Raw genomic sequence first — 18,033 nt, 5'->3', positions numbered from 1 at the left:
TTACCTTAAGTTAATTGTTAATTTAGTTAATTGTCATATAACATCACAGTTTTACTTCAGTACTGGAGTTGGAGTTGCGTCATGATACATGCAATCAATACAGGGAAAAAATTTCCCTGTAAACCCTGACCCGTTTGGAACGTCACCCTCCGCTGTTAGCTCAGAGAAGGGGTTCCGTATTAAAAGCAGAGGCGGAAACCCTTTTCGCAGTATCGTATCCAAAAAGTAAAGGTATTTCTGAAGAGCTACAGATGATAAACTTGTGGAAAGTTTTGGTGTATGTATTGTATTTTAAACCTATTGTTCGTGAGTGTATGGCCCCTTAATTGATGTATTTGTATTGCTCTGGAGTGGATCTTCACATACAGCCTATTGGCTTATCAATTGATTATCCCACAATTTTTGTAACCCAGTTTTCTTTTTCACCCAGTGCCAATTATCTAATGTAATCCTGGGCACTACACTTCCTCTGCCAACCTGGAGGGGCAGCAGACTGACCTCATGCCTCCTTCTATGCATGAGGAGTCCAAGCTGCTTCTTTTCACCTGACAGGGGGGAATTTCCCCGGCCGGACGTAGCGCGTGGAAGGGACACGTTATTCCGACCAGTTCCTTTCCCCTCCATCAGGCGCCCCGGCTGGCCAGGGGGAGGTAGTTTTAGAGACCAGGATTACTGCATGTTTTTGTGAGGGTATCTACCCTAGGCCTATACTAGGGGACACAGGGAGAACATGCAAACTCCACAAAGAAAGGCCCTTTCGCCAACCCCCGCCTCGGGTATGGGCACTGATGCGGAGGAGAGAACACGCCGCCAGTGCCCACAGCGTCCCCAGCGGGAATCGAACCCAGGACCTTCTAGCTGTGAGGCGACAGCACTACCAACTGTGCCACCGTGCCCCGGCTTATCAATTGATTGAATGACGACACCCAGTTATGTTCCACCTATTTAAGGTTTTCAAGGCCATACCCATGAGAAAGCCCGGAGGGGCGAAACTTTGCTGTATTACTATTTATAGGTTGAAATAAAAAAGACGGGGAGCAGAATTATATCGTGTGCGGACATTCCACTTTTTTCTTCATAAACTTGTGGAAAGTAACATCTTTAGAGCGGGGTGAAACAACCGCTTACATAGCTTATGATTATGAAGTCAGCCAGTAACCCAGACTTGACGGAAGTTGCAGCCAGAGAGGCCGTTTGACGTTTGTCAACAGTCTGTCTCGAGAGACTACACAGAGACTGACTGACTGACAGGGGCGGAAACATCATCTCCGGGCTTCGGCTGTCTGGCATGGTGGAGATAAAAAGTATCAAATAACAAAACTACATCATTCAATAAATAATGTAAAGAGTGTGATACAGTGCAAATATAAAACATATCAAATAGCAGAAGATATCAAATATGCATAACATGTATGGGAATGGGCATGTATCTGAGTTGGAAGTGATGACTATCAAATGTAATGCCACACTGCCACACATGACACATTCATACCGAAAATAGCTGATCTACAAACTCACAACACGTCACGGAAGTATAAATTGGGCTTCATCGTCTGACTGACTGACTGACGATTGGGGTATTATTTATAAACAGAAAATGAGCAATTTAATAGCTGATTGACTGCTCATTCATGTACACATTGTTCTGAGGAAAAGGGTAGGTCTATGTAACAGAAACTACTACATTCTGCATGGAAGTCAATGCGATTATTGATCTCTGTATATATTTAGCTTTTCCTTTGGGTAAAAATGTTATCTGCTGTTCCCTTGAGATAGGATTATCATCAAATAGTATTTTTAAAAGGCAGTCACGTTAATCTCCTCACAGTAATGTAGTGAGAGTAGCTAAAGGACATGGCTGATCCAGAGATTACAGTGTAATATGTTGGCTATAAATTTCATCAAGATAGACAGAGAAAATCCTGTGACTTAAACATCCGTCCAGCTCCTGGAAATAAATGCTGTGTGACTATTAGTGGGTGTAATGGTGCACTCTCATGCAGTGAAGAACTCATGTTTTAATTAACCAGCCATGTTCAGCAGAAACCTCAATTCTGTGGCAGCATATGCATCAATTTTAGAAATGTGTGTTTCATAAAAGAAAATACAGATAAGTTTAATTAATTTCAAATGCTTCACATGCAGAATGAAAATGAGCTGCACTAATCATTACATTGGTATTTTGTTTTGATATTCAAAGCAAGGACACCAATATGCCTCATTAAAACACATTGCTGTAGATTTAATGAGAAGCTGTGAAAGTGGTTTGGGGTTTTCTAATGCAAAACATTTGTGTTGGCATTTAGAGTGCTATTGATTAATTAAGATGAACTGAACAAATATGCTTTGAGAAGAATGCTGAGGAGAAAGGCAAAGGCAGTTCTGTGCGTTGTGAGGCATTATACAGCACATCGGTCTTTAGGCAATATTATCTCTTAATGCATCAGTGACATTTTGAATCAACTCAGTAACTCTAAAGAGAGGCTATATACTTATCTTGAAACGTCCAGCCACAAGCACTGTAGAGGCAGTACTAATAAATGTACTTGAGCTCGCTGCAAACTGTCTGCATTTGTTTGAAAACCACCATGGCACAGTTTCATTACATTTTCACAATACTTTAAAGACAACTGCCATTAGACAGCTAGACGGCAATGCATGTTCTACAAGCAAGGTTATTTTTTATAACCACCAAGCATTATTGATGTTCTGTACTCGGTCGTGAGTATGTAGAGGATATTATTTCAGAAATGTAAAGTGGACATGGAGCATAAAGACCCTGTTCAAAGGTCGCTATCGTCCTGCATTAATTCTCTGCTCAAGTGCTGGCCTCCTTTCCTTCACATTACAGTATACATAACAGCCACTGCAGCCAGTGTCATGGCTGTCGACCACCAGCTGGGCTTTAGCTTTTAAATGGATAATGCATGCATCCATTCCTGCCAAGACACTTATCATGTTTCTGTGCATGTACTGTACATTAAAACACCAAGTAAATATAGAACTGTAGGTCGTGTATGGATGAGGAAGAATAGATTATCGGTTGTGTGAGGTCCCGTTAATTGTTTTTTGAGGTTTGTGTGTTAGTGTTTGTTTTGCCTCTACATCAAGATGGCGAGTGTTATTCATAGTACAGAAACACCTGCCCACCAAAGAGCTCTAATATCCATTGTTCTTTTCCTCCCTTTTAACACGATGGCCAAAACAAAATGGACAACACAACCGAGGTGTCATGCTGCTTTTTGTCTTGAGACATACTCAGACAAGATTTTTATAAAGAAGTGTCTTTTAACTGATTTAAATATGTCTGAGATGGTAGGAGCACCAGAATATTGAAAAATATGTTACGTGATGGTGTCCATTCATGATGTCCACACAAAAATGTTGACACATTCCATCATTTTCCATGTTACTTGATGGTGTCCATTTGTCTCACAGCCTTTGTGACAGCACATTCTTTCTTCCTCTCATTCTGAGTGACAACCTAAACACTGTCTATAGAAGAATGACCGGCTGACATTCAGCATATCCAACATTCTGTCTCTCTCTCTCTCTCCCTCCCTCCCTCTCTCTCTCTCTCTGTCTCTCTCTTTCTCTGTCTCTCACTCTCGCTCTCTCTCTCTCTCTCTCTCTCTCTCTTTCTCTCTCTCTCTCTTTCTCTCTCTGTCTCTCTCGCTGTCTCTCGCTCTCTCCCTCTCTCTCTCTCTCGCACACACACACACACACACACACACACACACACACACACGCACACGCACACGCACACACACCCTCACACACACACACACACACACACACACACACACACACACACACACACACACACACACACACACACACACACACACACACACACACACACACACACACACACACACACACACACACACACACACACACACACACACACACACACACACACACATTGTCCTGGCATAGGTCACAGCAACATACTCAATCGCAATGCACGGAAGGATTCGGCACTTCTGGTCAGACTTAAGAGGAGCCAGGCCTGGACACTCCCACAGCACCAGGAGCCTCTTAGTGTCGCCAACATCTCAACAGCCATCTTCCCCATTGACTGTCTCTTAGTCTTGCAGGAGACATTGGGGGCTGTAGCATGCCACTTGGGCACAGAGAGGGTGGTGACATCTGGAGAGACAGAGAACGGTCGGAGAGACAGTGACCGGGGGTGGTGACTTCTGCTCAGATGAAGGAGGAGCTAGGCCTGGACACTCCCACAGTGCCGCAAGTGTCGCCAACATCTCAACAGCCATCTTCCCCATTGACTGTCTCTTAGTCTTGCAGGAGACAGTGGGGGCTGTAGCATGCCACTTGGGCACAGGCTGGGATCTGATCAGCCTTGTTCGGGTCATCCAGGTGACCCGACCAATGCTGATCACCCGGCCTAGGGTGTCTGTTGTGAGACCCAGAAACACCCAATGATCCAAGGTTTACAACACTGATGATGTGTCCAAGTTCATGCATCAGTAGATATTTAATTAACTGAATTAACAATCAGCACACGGTCACGAATGCAAAGCCTAATATAAGGCTTATGAGAGCATTGTGGTGTAGTCCTTGGGTGACATGATTGACAGGCAGTAATGCCTATTACTGTATTACATGTAGCTGTCAACAGTCAAGAACACTGCTGCTTACAGTTACAAAGCAGTAAAGCTGGCAAGTGTCCCAGACAAGAAATAAACATTGACAAGTCCTTTCTTTTTATGTTCCATCGTGGCAACAACACATTTATTTGCGTTTCTGTGTCTTTTTCATAATGAAAGGGAGTTAAACTTTTATTTAGCCAGAGTGCTGATCTGCCCAAATATGAACATGGGCAAATCAGTGTTGTTAGGCTGTCTGGTTTCTGCCATGTCTCTATATGGGGACTAGGCCAGTGCAAATTGATTATGCCCATGGATATATAGAGATAGAGAGAGAGCTCGATCAGCACAAGAGGGAGAGGGGGAGGAAGGAGGAGGGAAAGAGAGAGAGAGCCTATATATTTCACCCATGCAATAACCTGGCAAATGCTGGGTACCGGAAGCCATTCGATGCGTATCGAACCGATGCATTGTCAGCACAATAACCCTGGTAATGACAAGGTATTATAAATCTACTTGCTTTAATAACGAAATGGTGGAGTGCCACCGTCCAGAACGCATGCCCAGTTGGAACAGGTCAGTTCTTGAGAGCCACTCATCCGATCAACTTCACACTCAACACTGCAATTCCTTTGGGTTTTCAGCAATACACCCAGTAAGTGTGAAGTTGAATGGATGAACGGTTCTCCTGATATGCGAAGGTCAGACTCAGACAGACATACAGAGATTCCTTCAATTTATAGAGGTTGAAATAAAAGATCGAATTTGAAATTTGCATTAGATGTGTGTGTGTGTGTGTGTGTGTGTGTGTGTGTGTGTGTGTGTGTGTGTGTGTGTGTGTGTGTGTGTGTGTGTGTGTGTGTGTGTGTCTTACTGTATTTTGAGCTGTTGTCAGGCCATTTGATTCAGTGCAAGTATAATAACGTATAGTTATATACAGTATAGCAGCATTTCTTCCAATGCTTAACTTAGAAAGGTGTACACTGTTTGCTTCTCTAAAGATAAGTGATGTATCTCACATCATGTTTGACTGAATCCCATCATTAGGGTCTGTCATTTTGGCTTGTTAAGAGAAAGAATAAGGAGTGCTGCAGCACTTCAGTAAATCGTTTATTGCTGTCTACCTCAGGGGCTCATCTGTTTCACAACTTTTTGTTGCATGCTTCACACTCCAATAGCACTCTAAATCCCAAGGACAGCTAAATCCCAACCACAGAAATTCACTATAAGCTCCAGATCACATCCATTTTATTTCTTTTATAATGATTTTGGATGTGCAACAGGAACAGTGTGGTCTGGTACTTGAAAAAGCCCATAGGGCTGATGTGATGTATCTCTGAAAAAATTAAAATTAAATTAAATTAATTAATTTTCTAAATTGGTGGTGTTAGGTCATTAAACTACTTTTCTGTCTGAACAGAATTATGTCTGATAATGGTTATAAGGGTTAAGTTCACCTAGCCTGGTTAATAAACCAGACCGAATCAGCCGTTGGCCAAAATAAATTGCCTGCCGGCGGATTTCGGTCTGGAGAGGCTCAATTGTACGCCCATTTCCTACACCAGAGAATGTGGGCGGCCAATCGGGACATGGTATGCAATATGGGCGGGCTTTGGTACAGTGACTTTCAATGCTTGAGACCTTTGACTGGCAGTAGCTCTGACCAATTGCGTCAAAGAGAAAATGTTTCCCTGGAAATGAAATCCAAGCTGAGCTTCCCCAGACTAATATCCCGCGGTCCGTGCGATATTAGTCTGGTTTATTAACCAGGCTAAAGTTCACCAACACATGACATATCCACACTGGCATATATCCAGGTTCAGATTAACTATAGGCTTTATATCTCAATTGTGTTGAGGCTTTGAAAACCGTCAAACCTTTTGTGTTACAAAATGTCCAAATGACTAAAGAAAAGGATTTGAGATAGCAGTGGCTGTGTGAATATCATTTAAGAACAGTGGTCTAGTTGACTATTTTCCGTTTTGCCACCCTCTTTGGGGCCAATTTCCTAGACAGGACAGCTGTATCATAGAGTTATATAATCTAAAATAGATTAGACAAGACTGACTTTAGTATGAACAAACTAACTGGCTACAAACTGGCTGTAAACGAATGAGAAGAATATTTCATGGTCAGAGATGCTAACAAGATTGCGGATCGGATATTGCCAGAGACTATATTTGTTTCATAGGAGGATGAGTGATTTCATTACAGGCCCATTTATTTCTGTAGGAGTAGGAGACAAAATAATAATAATAATAATAATAATAATAATAATAAACCAGTCTTACTCCCATTGGCCAAAGGGGGTGCTATAGCAATAGTTTGAAAATGCCTTGTTTGGCCAAAAAGCCACATATAGCCTATGCCTTGACCAGGGGGGCAGTCAGCCAGATATTTCGTGAAGCCTCATTTGAAATCGGTAGTTCATATAATGGCCTGTTGTGGCGCTGGACTGGACCCAAAAAGCCCCATAGCTCCATAGAGGCCCATGTATTTTGGCCCAACTTCACCTAGACTGTATTACCTTAATAAACATGGTCATGAATACTTTCTTCTTCCAGTCACTAGTTTAAAGTCTCATTTCTAATGTCATAATATTCTTTTTGGAAAATTATGGTCCCATTAATTAAAGAAATGACCATAAAGTCGCGTATGTTCTGAGGGGCGTGGCTACCGTTACAGTCTATGATCGGGATTCCCCTCCCACTCAAGAGTCTTCTCCTCCCACTCGAGTCAAAATAAAAACCAACGGAGAAGAAGGGGGGAAGTCCCGCCTCGTTGTCTGGGCAGCCAATGACCAGCTGGTACAAAACGGAGCCAGCCAATGGCCAGCTGGTACCAAAAGATGGCGACTTACATCAGGAATTAGCATATCATTACAGGCTTCATTTTACGTTCATGTTAGACCCGGGGAACGCTTTGTCCATATTTTTTACAGTCTATGGCCTTGACTCATGTGGAACACATCTGTCACTTTAACCAGTAAGCTCCGACCTCAGCTTTCCCGCCATTTTAACCAGATGCCCGAACCACCTAAGCTGGCTCCTTTCCAGGCGAAGAAGCAGTTACTCTAATCCGAGTCTCTCTCGCGTGACTGAACTTCTCACCCTATCTCTAGGGGTGGGACGATATGGGTACCTCACGATACGATATCGCGATATTAGGCCCTTGATAGCGATAATATCACGATATTCGATATATTGCGATATTTGCGATATATCGATATATTGCAATATTTGCGATATATCGATATATTGATATGAAATTTCATCAACAACATATATCGATATCTGCAACTACAAAATACTTGGAACTGAAAAAAACGCTATTTTCATGCTCGGACACAGGGAGGGACACACACATAGCTGTCTATAGTGGTTGCACCACTCAAACACTAAATTAATAATACTCAATAAACTCCCCCTTTGCGTCAGTGTCAGTGGACTTGTCCACTGCTGGGGAAATGCATTCTGCATTTTGTATTCCCACAAAGCTGTTTGGACAAATCACCATCCAGTAATTCAGTACTTCTGGTTGCTGTGGAATCTGAGAGTGGGATTTGCTTTATTTTAACTGTCATTTCCTCCTTTTCTAAACATGTTGTTCATCACTTCATTATGAACAACATTTCAATTTATATCGATATTTTAATAATCGTTATCGATTATTCATTGCGGGAGGACATATCGATATATATCGATATTTCGATATTTCAGCACACCCCTACCTATCTCTAAGGGAGATGCCAGCCACCCGTCGAAGAAAACTTGTTTTGGCTGCTTTCTTCTTGTCTGTCTGTCTGTTTCTATGTATGTATGTTTGGGGTACGAACAGCTGCAATACTGCTGGATGACCTAAAGTGGCACTGTTGAGCAGCCTAAAAGGGCCTTTCACACTGAGCACTATAACTATAACTGCAGCCAGCTAGCGGTGTTGTTGAGCAGCCTGCACAAGGGTTCACAAGGGTGTGATTTTTCTTATTGCTTGGTCCCGTCTTTTATCGCTGCTTGCAGCTATATTTATTTCATTATTAATAACTTGTTATATATTGTTAGTACAGAGTAGTACTCTGCGAAGAACCAACATGCTTATCTAAGCAGTGATTCTCAACCAGTGGGTCGGGACTTGAAGGGGGGGGTCCCCACATTATTTCAAGAGACACGAGTTATGCATAGGCCTACACTATTTTTTCTCAAGTTTGTCTCTTTATTATTATTATTATTATTATTGTAGTAGTACTGTGTAGTAGTTTAGATTTTATTATTCAATTCGTCAGGTGTCTTCTTGACTAGACTGTCGATATACTGTCTGTATGCATTTGTTTGTAGTACCAGTAATCTTTCCGTGTGCAACTGTGCATGTCTGCGTAATCGCGACGCAGAATGACTTGAACGATAGACGACCTTTGAACTTGTTGAGGTTCAGTGGAAAATTAACCAATCAGAGTGCACGTTGTTGTAGAGTGGCCAGGCTCATCGGACGCTCTCTCAACATGGTGAGTGCCGATTTTAAACAAAGTATAGATTATTTATATTGAACTGAGTCTCAAATTTGCAATTAAAGATTTTTCCCCCCGTTATGTCAACGATTGCCTTTGTCTCTCCCTATGTTTATATTAAACGTGTCGTTGTTTACTAGAAAAATAACGCGTTAGCCCATTGGTGTTAGCACTCGGCTAAAATAGCGGCATACATACATATGTTGGGGCTCAGACTATTTCTTGGTACCAATTTGATACAATATAAGAGTTAATGCCTCTGTCGTCAGTGCTACTAATTAGCTCGGAATAGAAAGTAGACAATTCGCTGAAATAACGTGCTGCTAAGTATCTGCAATGTGACAGAACACGTTAGCTAACGTCTCTGTCCAGGATTTAGCCTGATTCTTTCAAGTGAATGAGTGATTCACCAGCATGTAGCCATTTCCCACTGTAGTTTAAATTCATAAACCCAGTAATTTAACACTAACAGTTACGAGTTCTTATAGATCAGTCTAATATTTGATAACCATGTACATCATGTAGGGGGCTGCGAAGCAACAGAAGAGTGGGCACAAACATTGTGGGCACTGCATGGGCACTAGGGAAATCTGGCCTTTTGATTGATTGAACATTGTATTTCACAGTATGTAGAACGGGTACAAAATAAAGCACAAATTAATATATCTCTGGTCCACACCTTTAAAGCTTTTGTAAAGGCATTAGAGCAATGGAGGGACCAGAGCTAAAATCAATACAAAAACTGCTACTTTACGACGAAACCATGAAAAGCACTAAGACTTATTTACACCAGGGACCAATTCAGAAGAAGAGTGGGCACCAGGCAGGAATACATGTGCCACTTCTTAGTTATAATAAGGTGCATGAAGCTTTAGCTAGTGTCGATAAAAAAAATGAAGTCTACAGTCTAGGGACCATTGATCATGTCCACAGAAAACGTTTTATAATTTTCCAAGCTGGTAATGATCAGACAGAAATGCATGCATGCAACATACTTCACCGTTGGAAGAAACTGCATTCACTTGACTCAATGTTAATAGTATTTGTAGTAGATAGCAGTAGCACAATTTGAAATTTGCACCCTATGGCCAGAAAAATATTGAAGTCTGTGTGTTTACTTAGGGTTTGACTGGATTGCTGAATTCCTAGGCTACAATGCCCATAATGCTTTAGTCCACTCCCCCTCCTTGTGGAGAGGGGAAGGCTGCATGGAGGTGTGACTTTGTAGTCCAGGAAGGAAGTGAGACCACATTTTCATGGCGTATATCTATTCTACGTCCGAGCATAGACATGGTAATGCCCCGCCTGCCTCTGATTGGCCTACCGACGCTGCCCGTCTTGACTGTCCTCCGAGATGCAAGGGTACTACTCCGTGGTGGGAAATAATCGCTGCACACAAGTACAAGAGAATGGCAACACGCGATAGTAACTTGTAACTTAAATTTTTGTAGAAGATGCAAACTAATATTGTTTGTGCCGTTTGCTTTGATTGATTAATTGATTGATTTTTGGCTGTGTCAATACTATTATACTAAAAAAGATACAGTACAATTAGACCTAGAATGCCTGTGATCATTTAATTATACTTCGTAAATTTTCATGTATCATAGGCATAGATCGCTTGCACCAGGTCCTGGTAGAAATGAAAGATGCGTGGCATAAATGTGATAAATGCTCCGTTTGTACTCACCCATTAAATAATTCCAAAGACGTGGAGTGAAATATGGTCCTCTAGTTTTATATCCATGTGAAAGTTCTGGCACAAAACGTGTATTTAGTCAATTATCTCCACTTTTTCAAGAGATGCACACGAACATCTTTCTCTCCGGGCGAGGGGGCCGGAATGATCGATGAACTGATTTTACAAATACGTCCTGTGAAATATGGTCCTCTAGTTTTATATCCATGTGTAAGTTCTGGCACAAAACGTGTATTTAGTCAATTATCTCCACTTTTTCAAGAGATGCACACGGACATCTTTCTCTCCGGGCGAGGGGGGCCGGAATGCGATAGGTGCTGGGTAATTAATCACACCACCTGCCAATTGTGTGACCCAAACTTTTGTGTTTCCCTGGTCAATTGGTGATGACGTCTGCGGTAAACAGGACGTATTTGTAAAATCAGTTCATCGATCATTCCGGCCCCCCTCGCCCGGAGAGAAAGATGTCCGTGTGCATCTCTTGAAAAAGTGGAGATAATTGACTAAATACACGTTTTGTGCCAGAACTTTCACATGGATATAAAACTAGAGGACTATATTTCACTCCACGTCTTTGGAATTATTTAATGGGTGAGTACAAACGGAGCATTTATCACATTTATGCCGCGCATCTTTCATTTCTACCAGGACCTGGTGCAAGCGATCTATGCCTGTGATAGAGAATTTACAAAGTATATGAATGATCACAGACATTCTAGGTCTACAGTACAATAATGTTTCGAGTTTACACATGTATACAAATAAAAAAGCCAACGGCATAAACAATAGTTTGCCTCTTCTACAAAAATAAAAGTTACTGTCGCGCGTGCCAAGCTGTCATTGTCTTGTATTATATATCGTATTATTTATTTATTTCCCACCACGGAGTAACCTCGCGCAGCAGACTATCCAGCATGAATCTTCCACCTCGAAGACACCGGCTGTGTCGGTAGGCCAATCAGAGGCAGGCGGGGCGTTACCATGTCTATGCTCGGACGTAGAAAAGATATACGCATTTTCATGACATGTTTTTGGTCATGAACATTAAAAAAATCACACCTGTGTGAACTGAGTGGTGCAATTCCCCCCCTACACCCCCCCCCCCCCATCTCTCTCTCTCTCTCTCTCATTAGCAGGCACAGCAATACCCCTCTCTCTGTTTCTGGTGCCCCCTACTGGTATAAATAAGTCACATACTCGTGCTCACTTATACATACAGGTAAACAGGTACATACACGGACATTGCTGCTTGTAGGAGTGGTTGCACCACTCAAAAATAAAATAAACATATTACACACCAGGAAAGTGTTTGTGTCCTAAACATCATTACAATAAGCTCTGGTTGCAAAAGTGGTGTGAAGTGCTTAAGTTCCTTGTTCATACTTATATTATTGAGGGGCACCCTCCTAAATACAGATTTTGTCCACACAAAATGTCCGCAACACAAACATTAAATGCCATTTGACAATGAAGGGAAAATTTACGTCAGTGTCCCCACACGTCTCATACTTCGACAATGAAAGGAGAAATTATGTCAAATGTCTCGTCTGACAAATATGAATTTGTTGCAACAGGCATTCTGATTGGCCAGTATGAGATGATTCATGATGTTGTACGATGATAAGAGCGCCCCTCACTTCACACGGGTGTGATTTTTATTGATCATGTGCCGAAAATAGACAATCTCGCAAGAGTAGTGCCCAGTTTCCCACAAAAAAGAATTCACCTCAAGTGCCACTGCCTACTGCCCATTCGTGCCTCCTCTTCCAAAGGAATAATGTTGCCCAGACTTCTCAGGTGCCCAGTACAGTGCCCACTCTTCATGTATGAAAAATGCTTTCTATTTAGCTGCCATAACGTAAAATGACCTACCAAATACCAATAAAGATCTCGACTCCCTACCCAAATTTAAAACTTAACTAAAAGAATGGCTGACCTCAAAATTTCAGTGAGCAATGAGCACAGTTTAAAGGAAAACTTTAGTTTTTTTCAACCAAGGTTCATGTTAGAGAAAGTAAAAGATGAGTGTCCATTTTTTTTCATTCACTGCTTTCTTTCGTTTTAGGGATTTTAGCTGTTTTTGACAGGGGGGCGGGGGCATTCGAGCATGGGGCTAAATATGTATATGTAAAAAAAATACATATTTAGCCCCATGCTCGAATGCCCCCACCCTCTGTCAAAAACTGCTAAAATCCCTAAAACGAAAGAAAGCAGCAAATGAAAGAAAATTAACTCACCTTTTAGTTTCTCTAATAACCTAAAACCTAGACCTGTTGATGCTACTGAGTTTTCAAACAATATGTATTGTATGCATTATATGTATTAATTATTCTGTGTGGACCACAGTGGAAACATGCCCACTGGGTTTTTTGTGTTATCCTTTTTTTTAGCATAACTTTTGACTGGTACAGTGCCTAAAGTATTCAATCAATCCACAATGACAACACACAGAAAATCTGTGTTAGCTAACTGTTCATTGGTATTTTATTTGTCAAGTTAAGCTCGTCCTCTTGGTTATAAACAAACTTTGCCTGTTTAAACTAGTTACTTATAATATAACGTGTTGCAGTTGTCATGTCGTTGATACCTTTGTTACCTCCAACTCCAGTCACTCGTTTTCTAATTCTAATTGCTGATTGGTCTTTGCTTAACAGTCTTCATCAGAGGCAAATAATGGCCCGAGCCAAGCTCCACCATATCCTGGTGTTGCACCCACAGGGATGCCCCCACCCTTCGTAAGTTTCTGTTAAAAATTGTCAACATAGTATTTTAGTTTTGTTCATTAGGGAATTAAATTGTACACAGTTTGTTTGAGTTTATCTTCCTCCTGTGTTTGTCTAGATGGGGCCACCTGGAATTCCGCCTCATTTCCCTCCAATGGGAATGCCACCCATGGGACAGCGGCCTCCCAGCATGACCCCAATACCACCGGGTATAATGCCCCCTGGTATGATGCCACCAATGGGGGCACCTCCAATGGGACAGGTGAGCTTCAGAGTCACTATCTGGATTCATTATGTGTGTGTGTGTCTATATATATATATATATATATATATATATATATATAATATATAATATATATATATATATACATACATACACACACATATATACATATATTACATATATACCACAAGTTCTCTCCAGCACCTACACCTGTACATTTTCTTAAGTGTAACCATTAAGCATATTTAGTGCCAGTATGAATCAACAAAACAATTTAAATGGCTTTACAAAATTTGAGGCCATTTTAAGCTCTTCCATGCATATTTCAATGTGAGAAGGAAAATGACATAATTAAAGTGTGCTGCCTATAATTTGCCATAAAAGGCACTTAAAACTATTTTGATGTGGCTTATTACTGTCATTTTGGATATTATTCAGAGATGTCAAAGCCAATTAACTGAATATGCTTATTGGTTAACTATAATATATGTCCCACATAAGGGACATAACTACAAATAAGCAAGTCAATGAAGTGTTTACCCACCGCTGGAAATGAATCTGTTCCCTTGGTGGAAAGTTAACAGGCTCCGTTTTCCCTTGAGCGGCTATCCTAGATGCTCTGCGTGTGTACTGGCTACATTGGAGCAGCTCTTCTCGCCAGCAAGCGTCAGGCTCAACAGATTAATGAAAGATTGATGAAAGAACGCATTGACATGTTACTTTTACTTAATAACAATGTGTAGATTAGTCTTCTAACAAGCTCCTTCGTCATGTCAATCAGCACAGATTACGATACGATTATTATTCACAGAGGCGTTATCCAACGTGAGCTTGTTCAAAAGTTATTTATAACAGCTTGAACAAAATACACATTACAGCAGAGGAACTCTTGTAAGCTTGACATTTGAAAATCCTTGAAAGATCTGACAAGACAGAGTGACATTCAGAGATAAAAACAAACAACTGGACATTTGTTGGAGTATATCTTTTTTGACAACTGTCGAATGTCAGATTTGCGACATGAGTGCATCATGGCGCCCTCATGTGAAGGTGAAGTGACATAGCCGTATTTAGATTCCAGAGACAAAAAAAGAGGAAGAAACATGAAGCAGATTCTGAAAAGCATTGCATTTGTTGTGTACCTGAATTCAGGTGAGGGATCAGTTATAACAGCAGTTGCTGAAGAATATGAAGAGCCACACTGCCTGCCAGTGTCACAGGCCTAAAGGTTGTGAACTGATACGGTTTAGAGCTTCACCGCAGCAACGTGGCTTACTCAGTCAAAGCTCTCTCTCACTCCCTCACCCACCCTACCCCCTTCCCACCAGTCAGTCTCATACAGCCTTTGCACATGGGTGCAAACACCCCATGTCGCACTGTGTATTAATACCTCTGCATGCACCAAGTGAGATGGAAATGAGTGGGTCGAATGAATTTTTCATGATGCTTCTTTTATTAGATGCCAGGCATGATGCCGCCCATGATGCCAGGGATGATGATGCCCCCTCGCATGCCAGCTGGGGCACTGCAGCCAGCGGGACCGGTAACTTTTTTCCCCTCCCACATTGCTGCTGTGTTTCACACTCGCATAAAAAAAAGTTGTACGCCAAATGTCAGCCGCCAAGTTAAGCTATTTGCATGCTCGCAAACGCTGTAAATGTGTTGGAACACTTCTGATGTACACATTTAGAGATTGCATATTTAGAACTAGAAAATACGGTTCCTGTAGAAATGCTGTGGGCTCGCTGTATAATTTCCATCTACTCAGGGTTTCCTCTAGACAATTTCTTGGCTGGCCACAAGATTAAAGTTTCAATTGGCCATTATATAATAAAATAGAAAATGCGTAGTGATTCTGAACCACGCAACTGATCATTGAACCTTGTTCCATTAGCGCAGCACTTCATTCCACTTTATCACAGATACGATCTGTTCCTCTGTTTATCGTGTCCTATCGCATATAGCTACTCCGTCATGTAGAGGTGTCACAGCTGAGCTCACACTGCTGATTCTCACCCAGCATGCTCTGGCCCTCTGATTCCTTTCCTTAGAAACAACCGTTGTCAGAACTAACTGAACCCTCCACTGTTGGAAGGCTATGATCACAGGTGACAGTTATGGCGTTAGCACTTATGTCATGTGAAGTTAAATAAAGACCATTTTTTTGGGTTGATGAATGGTAATGAAGTTCTGTAGAAGTGTGATTCTGATATATCAAGTCCTTTGACAGCAGCCAGATGCTATTGGAGATGAGTCATCGACTTAACAACTTCTCTTGTTGACTGTAAAGTGTAATATGCTAATTACGGAAACTTTTTCATGTCATTCATTGCAAAGCTGGAAATGATACTATGCTGATTTCAAAGTTATTTATTGCAAAGCTGGAATCGATGGTCTCTGATTTAAGATAAGCTTATTATGCAATGAAAGTGCGATGGTATATATTTTCAACATAATGTTTTTAAAGTGCTCAGTGACAGGTGGAACTAAATATTTTCTAATTATATTGATGAAATCTTTTCCACAGCCTGGAGTTGAATCTACAGGTAAGACTTTGTATATTAACAAATTATATTCATGGTTATATATTTTGTCATAATCCAGAATTAATTGATTTATCCTGATTTGTGTGTTTTGGTTATTATCTTCACAGCTCCTGTACCAGGAACGGCTGTAAGTATAGTATAACCCTATTTTCCATTGAAGACATTGCCTTCACACATGATCATTAGGAACACAGTGGACCAACACCAGCAGATGACGTGGCACCCAAAACCATCACAGACAGTGAAAACCTCACACTGAGTTAACACAGCCATCTAACAGGAGACTTTAGAGCATGTTGGGCTTCCGTATGTTGACCAGCTTTATAGAGATGCTGATTCCCTTTTTCAGCAGGACTTGGCACAGTGCCAAAACTACTAGTAATTTGTGTACTGACCATGGTAATACTGTGCTTAACTGACCAGCCAATTGGCCTGACGTGAACCCCACAGAGAATTGGTTATATTGTCAAGGGGAAGGTATTGGAGAGACACTATAATCAACAATACAAATGTGCCTAGGCTGCTATCAAAGCAAACCTTAACATGCTCATGTAATAATCTAATATTTTGATATGGATTTTAGATTTTTTTTTATTTTTATTAATATTTTTTATCCCACAATTTTGTAACCCATTTTTCACCCCTGTGTCAATCATCTAATGTGATCCTGGGCTCTACACACCCTCCACCAACCTAGTCCCCATATATGGGGGACAAGGGGAGAGCAACGGACTTGAACTCATGCTTCCTTCATGCCTGAGTGTCCAAGTTGCTCCTTTACACCTGACAGGGGGAAGTTTCACTGGTTGGACGTAGCGTGTGGAAGGAACACGTTATTCCAACCAGTTCCTTTCCCCTCCATCAGGCGCCCCGGCTGGCCAGGGGGAGGCTGGATTTTAGATTTTCGATTAAAACGGGTAGGTACTAGGTACCCTCACAAAATGCATGCAGTAATCCTGGTCTCTAAACTACCTTCCCCTGGCCAGCCGGGGCGTCTGATGGAGGGGAAAGGAACTGGTTGGAATAACGTGTTCCTTCCACGCGATATGTCCGGCCGGGGAAACCCCTTGTCAACGTGAAAAGAAGCAGCTTGGACTCCTCATGCATAGAAGGAAGCATGAGGTCAGTCCGCTGCCCACCCCAGGTTGGCGGAGGAAGTGTAGCGCCCAGGATTACATTAGATCAGGGGTTCTCAAACTGGTGCGTGCACCTCTTGTGGTGCGCGAACGTCCTCTTGGGTGTGCGTTACATGAAAAGGGTAATGGTGGTTTTATTGTTATTTAACACAAACGGCAAAATCCCGTAAAACATGGTTGTAAGGAGATGTATGTTTCTCAGTGCAGTGACATTCTGTGATTATTTGCCATAATCATATTACAAAACTTATCATTTTTGGCCAAATACAACTAGACTGAGCGCTGGCGTGCGTCAGCCAGATCAGGAGGTAACCGGGGGTGCACAGCCAAAAAAGTTTTGGGACCACTGCATTAGCTAATTGACACTGGGTGAAGAAATGGGTTGCAAAATCGTGGTTTAATTTTTTTTTTAAGAATAAAACAAAATAAGGTTTTACAACTTTCAGTTCATGGCATGCACAATTAATTTAGAATATATGAAAGTTTCGCTTTTGAAATATATTACAGAGTTACATTGAAAGGAGGTACTTTTAACACTACATTAAACATATTTCTGGTTGGCTCTCAGATCTTGTTTCGAGGATTATTCCTTTTG

General features: G+C 41.5%; 1 protein-coding gene across 1 annotated transcript in view; it reads left to right on the top strand.

Annotated features, from left to right (window-relative positions):
- Positions 1-9,060: 9,060 nt before the first annotated feature.
- prpf40a (PRP40 pre-mRNA processing factor 40 homolog A) overlaps positions 9,061-18,033 on the top strand; it is a 29,881-nt gene continuing 20,908 nt past the window's right edge. Inside the window, exons 1-6 of the mRNA XM_083777488.1 lie at positions 9,061-9,108; positions 13,465-13,545; positions 13,652-13,795; positions 15,216-15,299; positions 16,284-16,302; positions 16,410-16,429. Of these exons, the coding sequence (XP_083633614.1) occupies positions 9,106-9,108; positions 13,465-13,545; positions 13,652-13,795; positions 15,216-15,299; positions 16,284-16,302; positions 16,410-16,429 (351 nt within the window). The 5' untranslated portion in view covers positions 9,061-9,105. The remainder of the gene's footprint in view (positions 9,109-13,464; positions 13,546-13,651; positions 13,796-15,215; positions 15,300-16,283; positions 16,303-16,409; positions 16,430-18,033) is intronic.

Source organism: Protomyctophum parallelum, assembly GCF_964188405.1.
Source record: "Protomyctophum parallelum genome assembly, chromosome: 11".
In the NCBI taxonomy this organism is placed as follows: Eukaryota; Metazoa; Chordata; class Actinopteri; order Myctophiformes; family Myctophidae; genus Protomyctophum; species Protomyctophum parallelum.
Note: the sequence above shows the minus strand (reverse complement) of the source record. Positions and strands in the feature narration are given on the sequence as shown.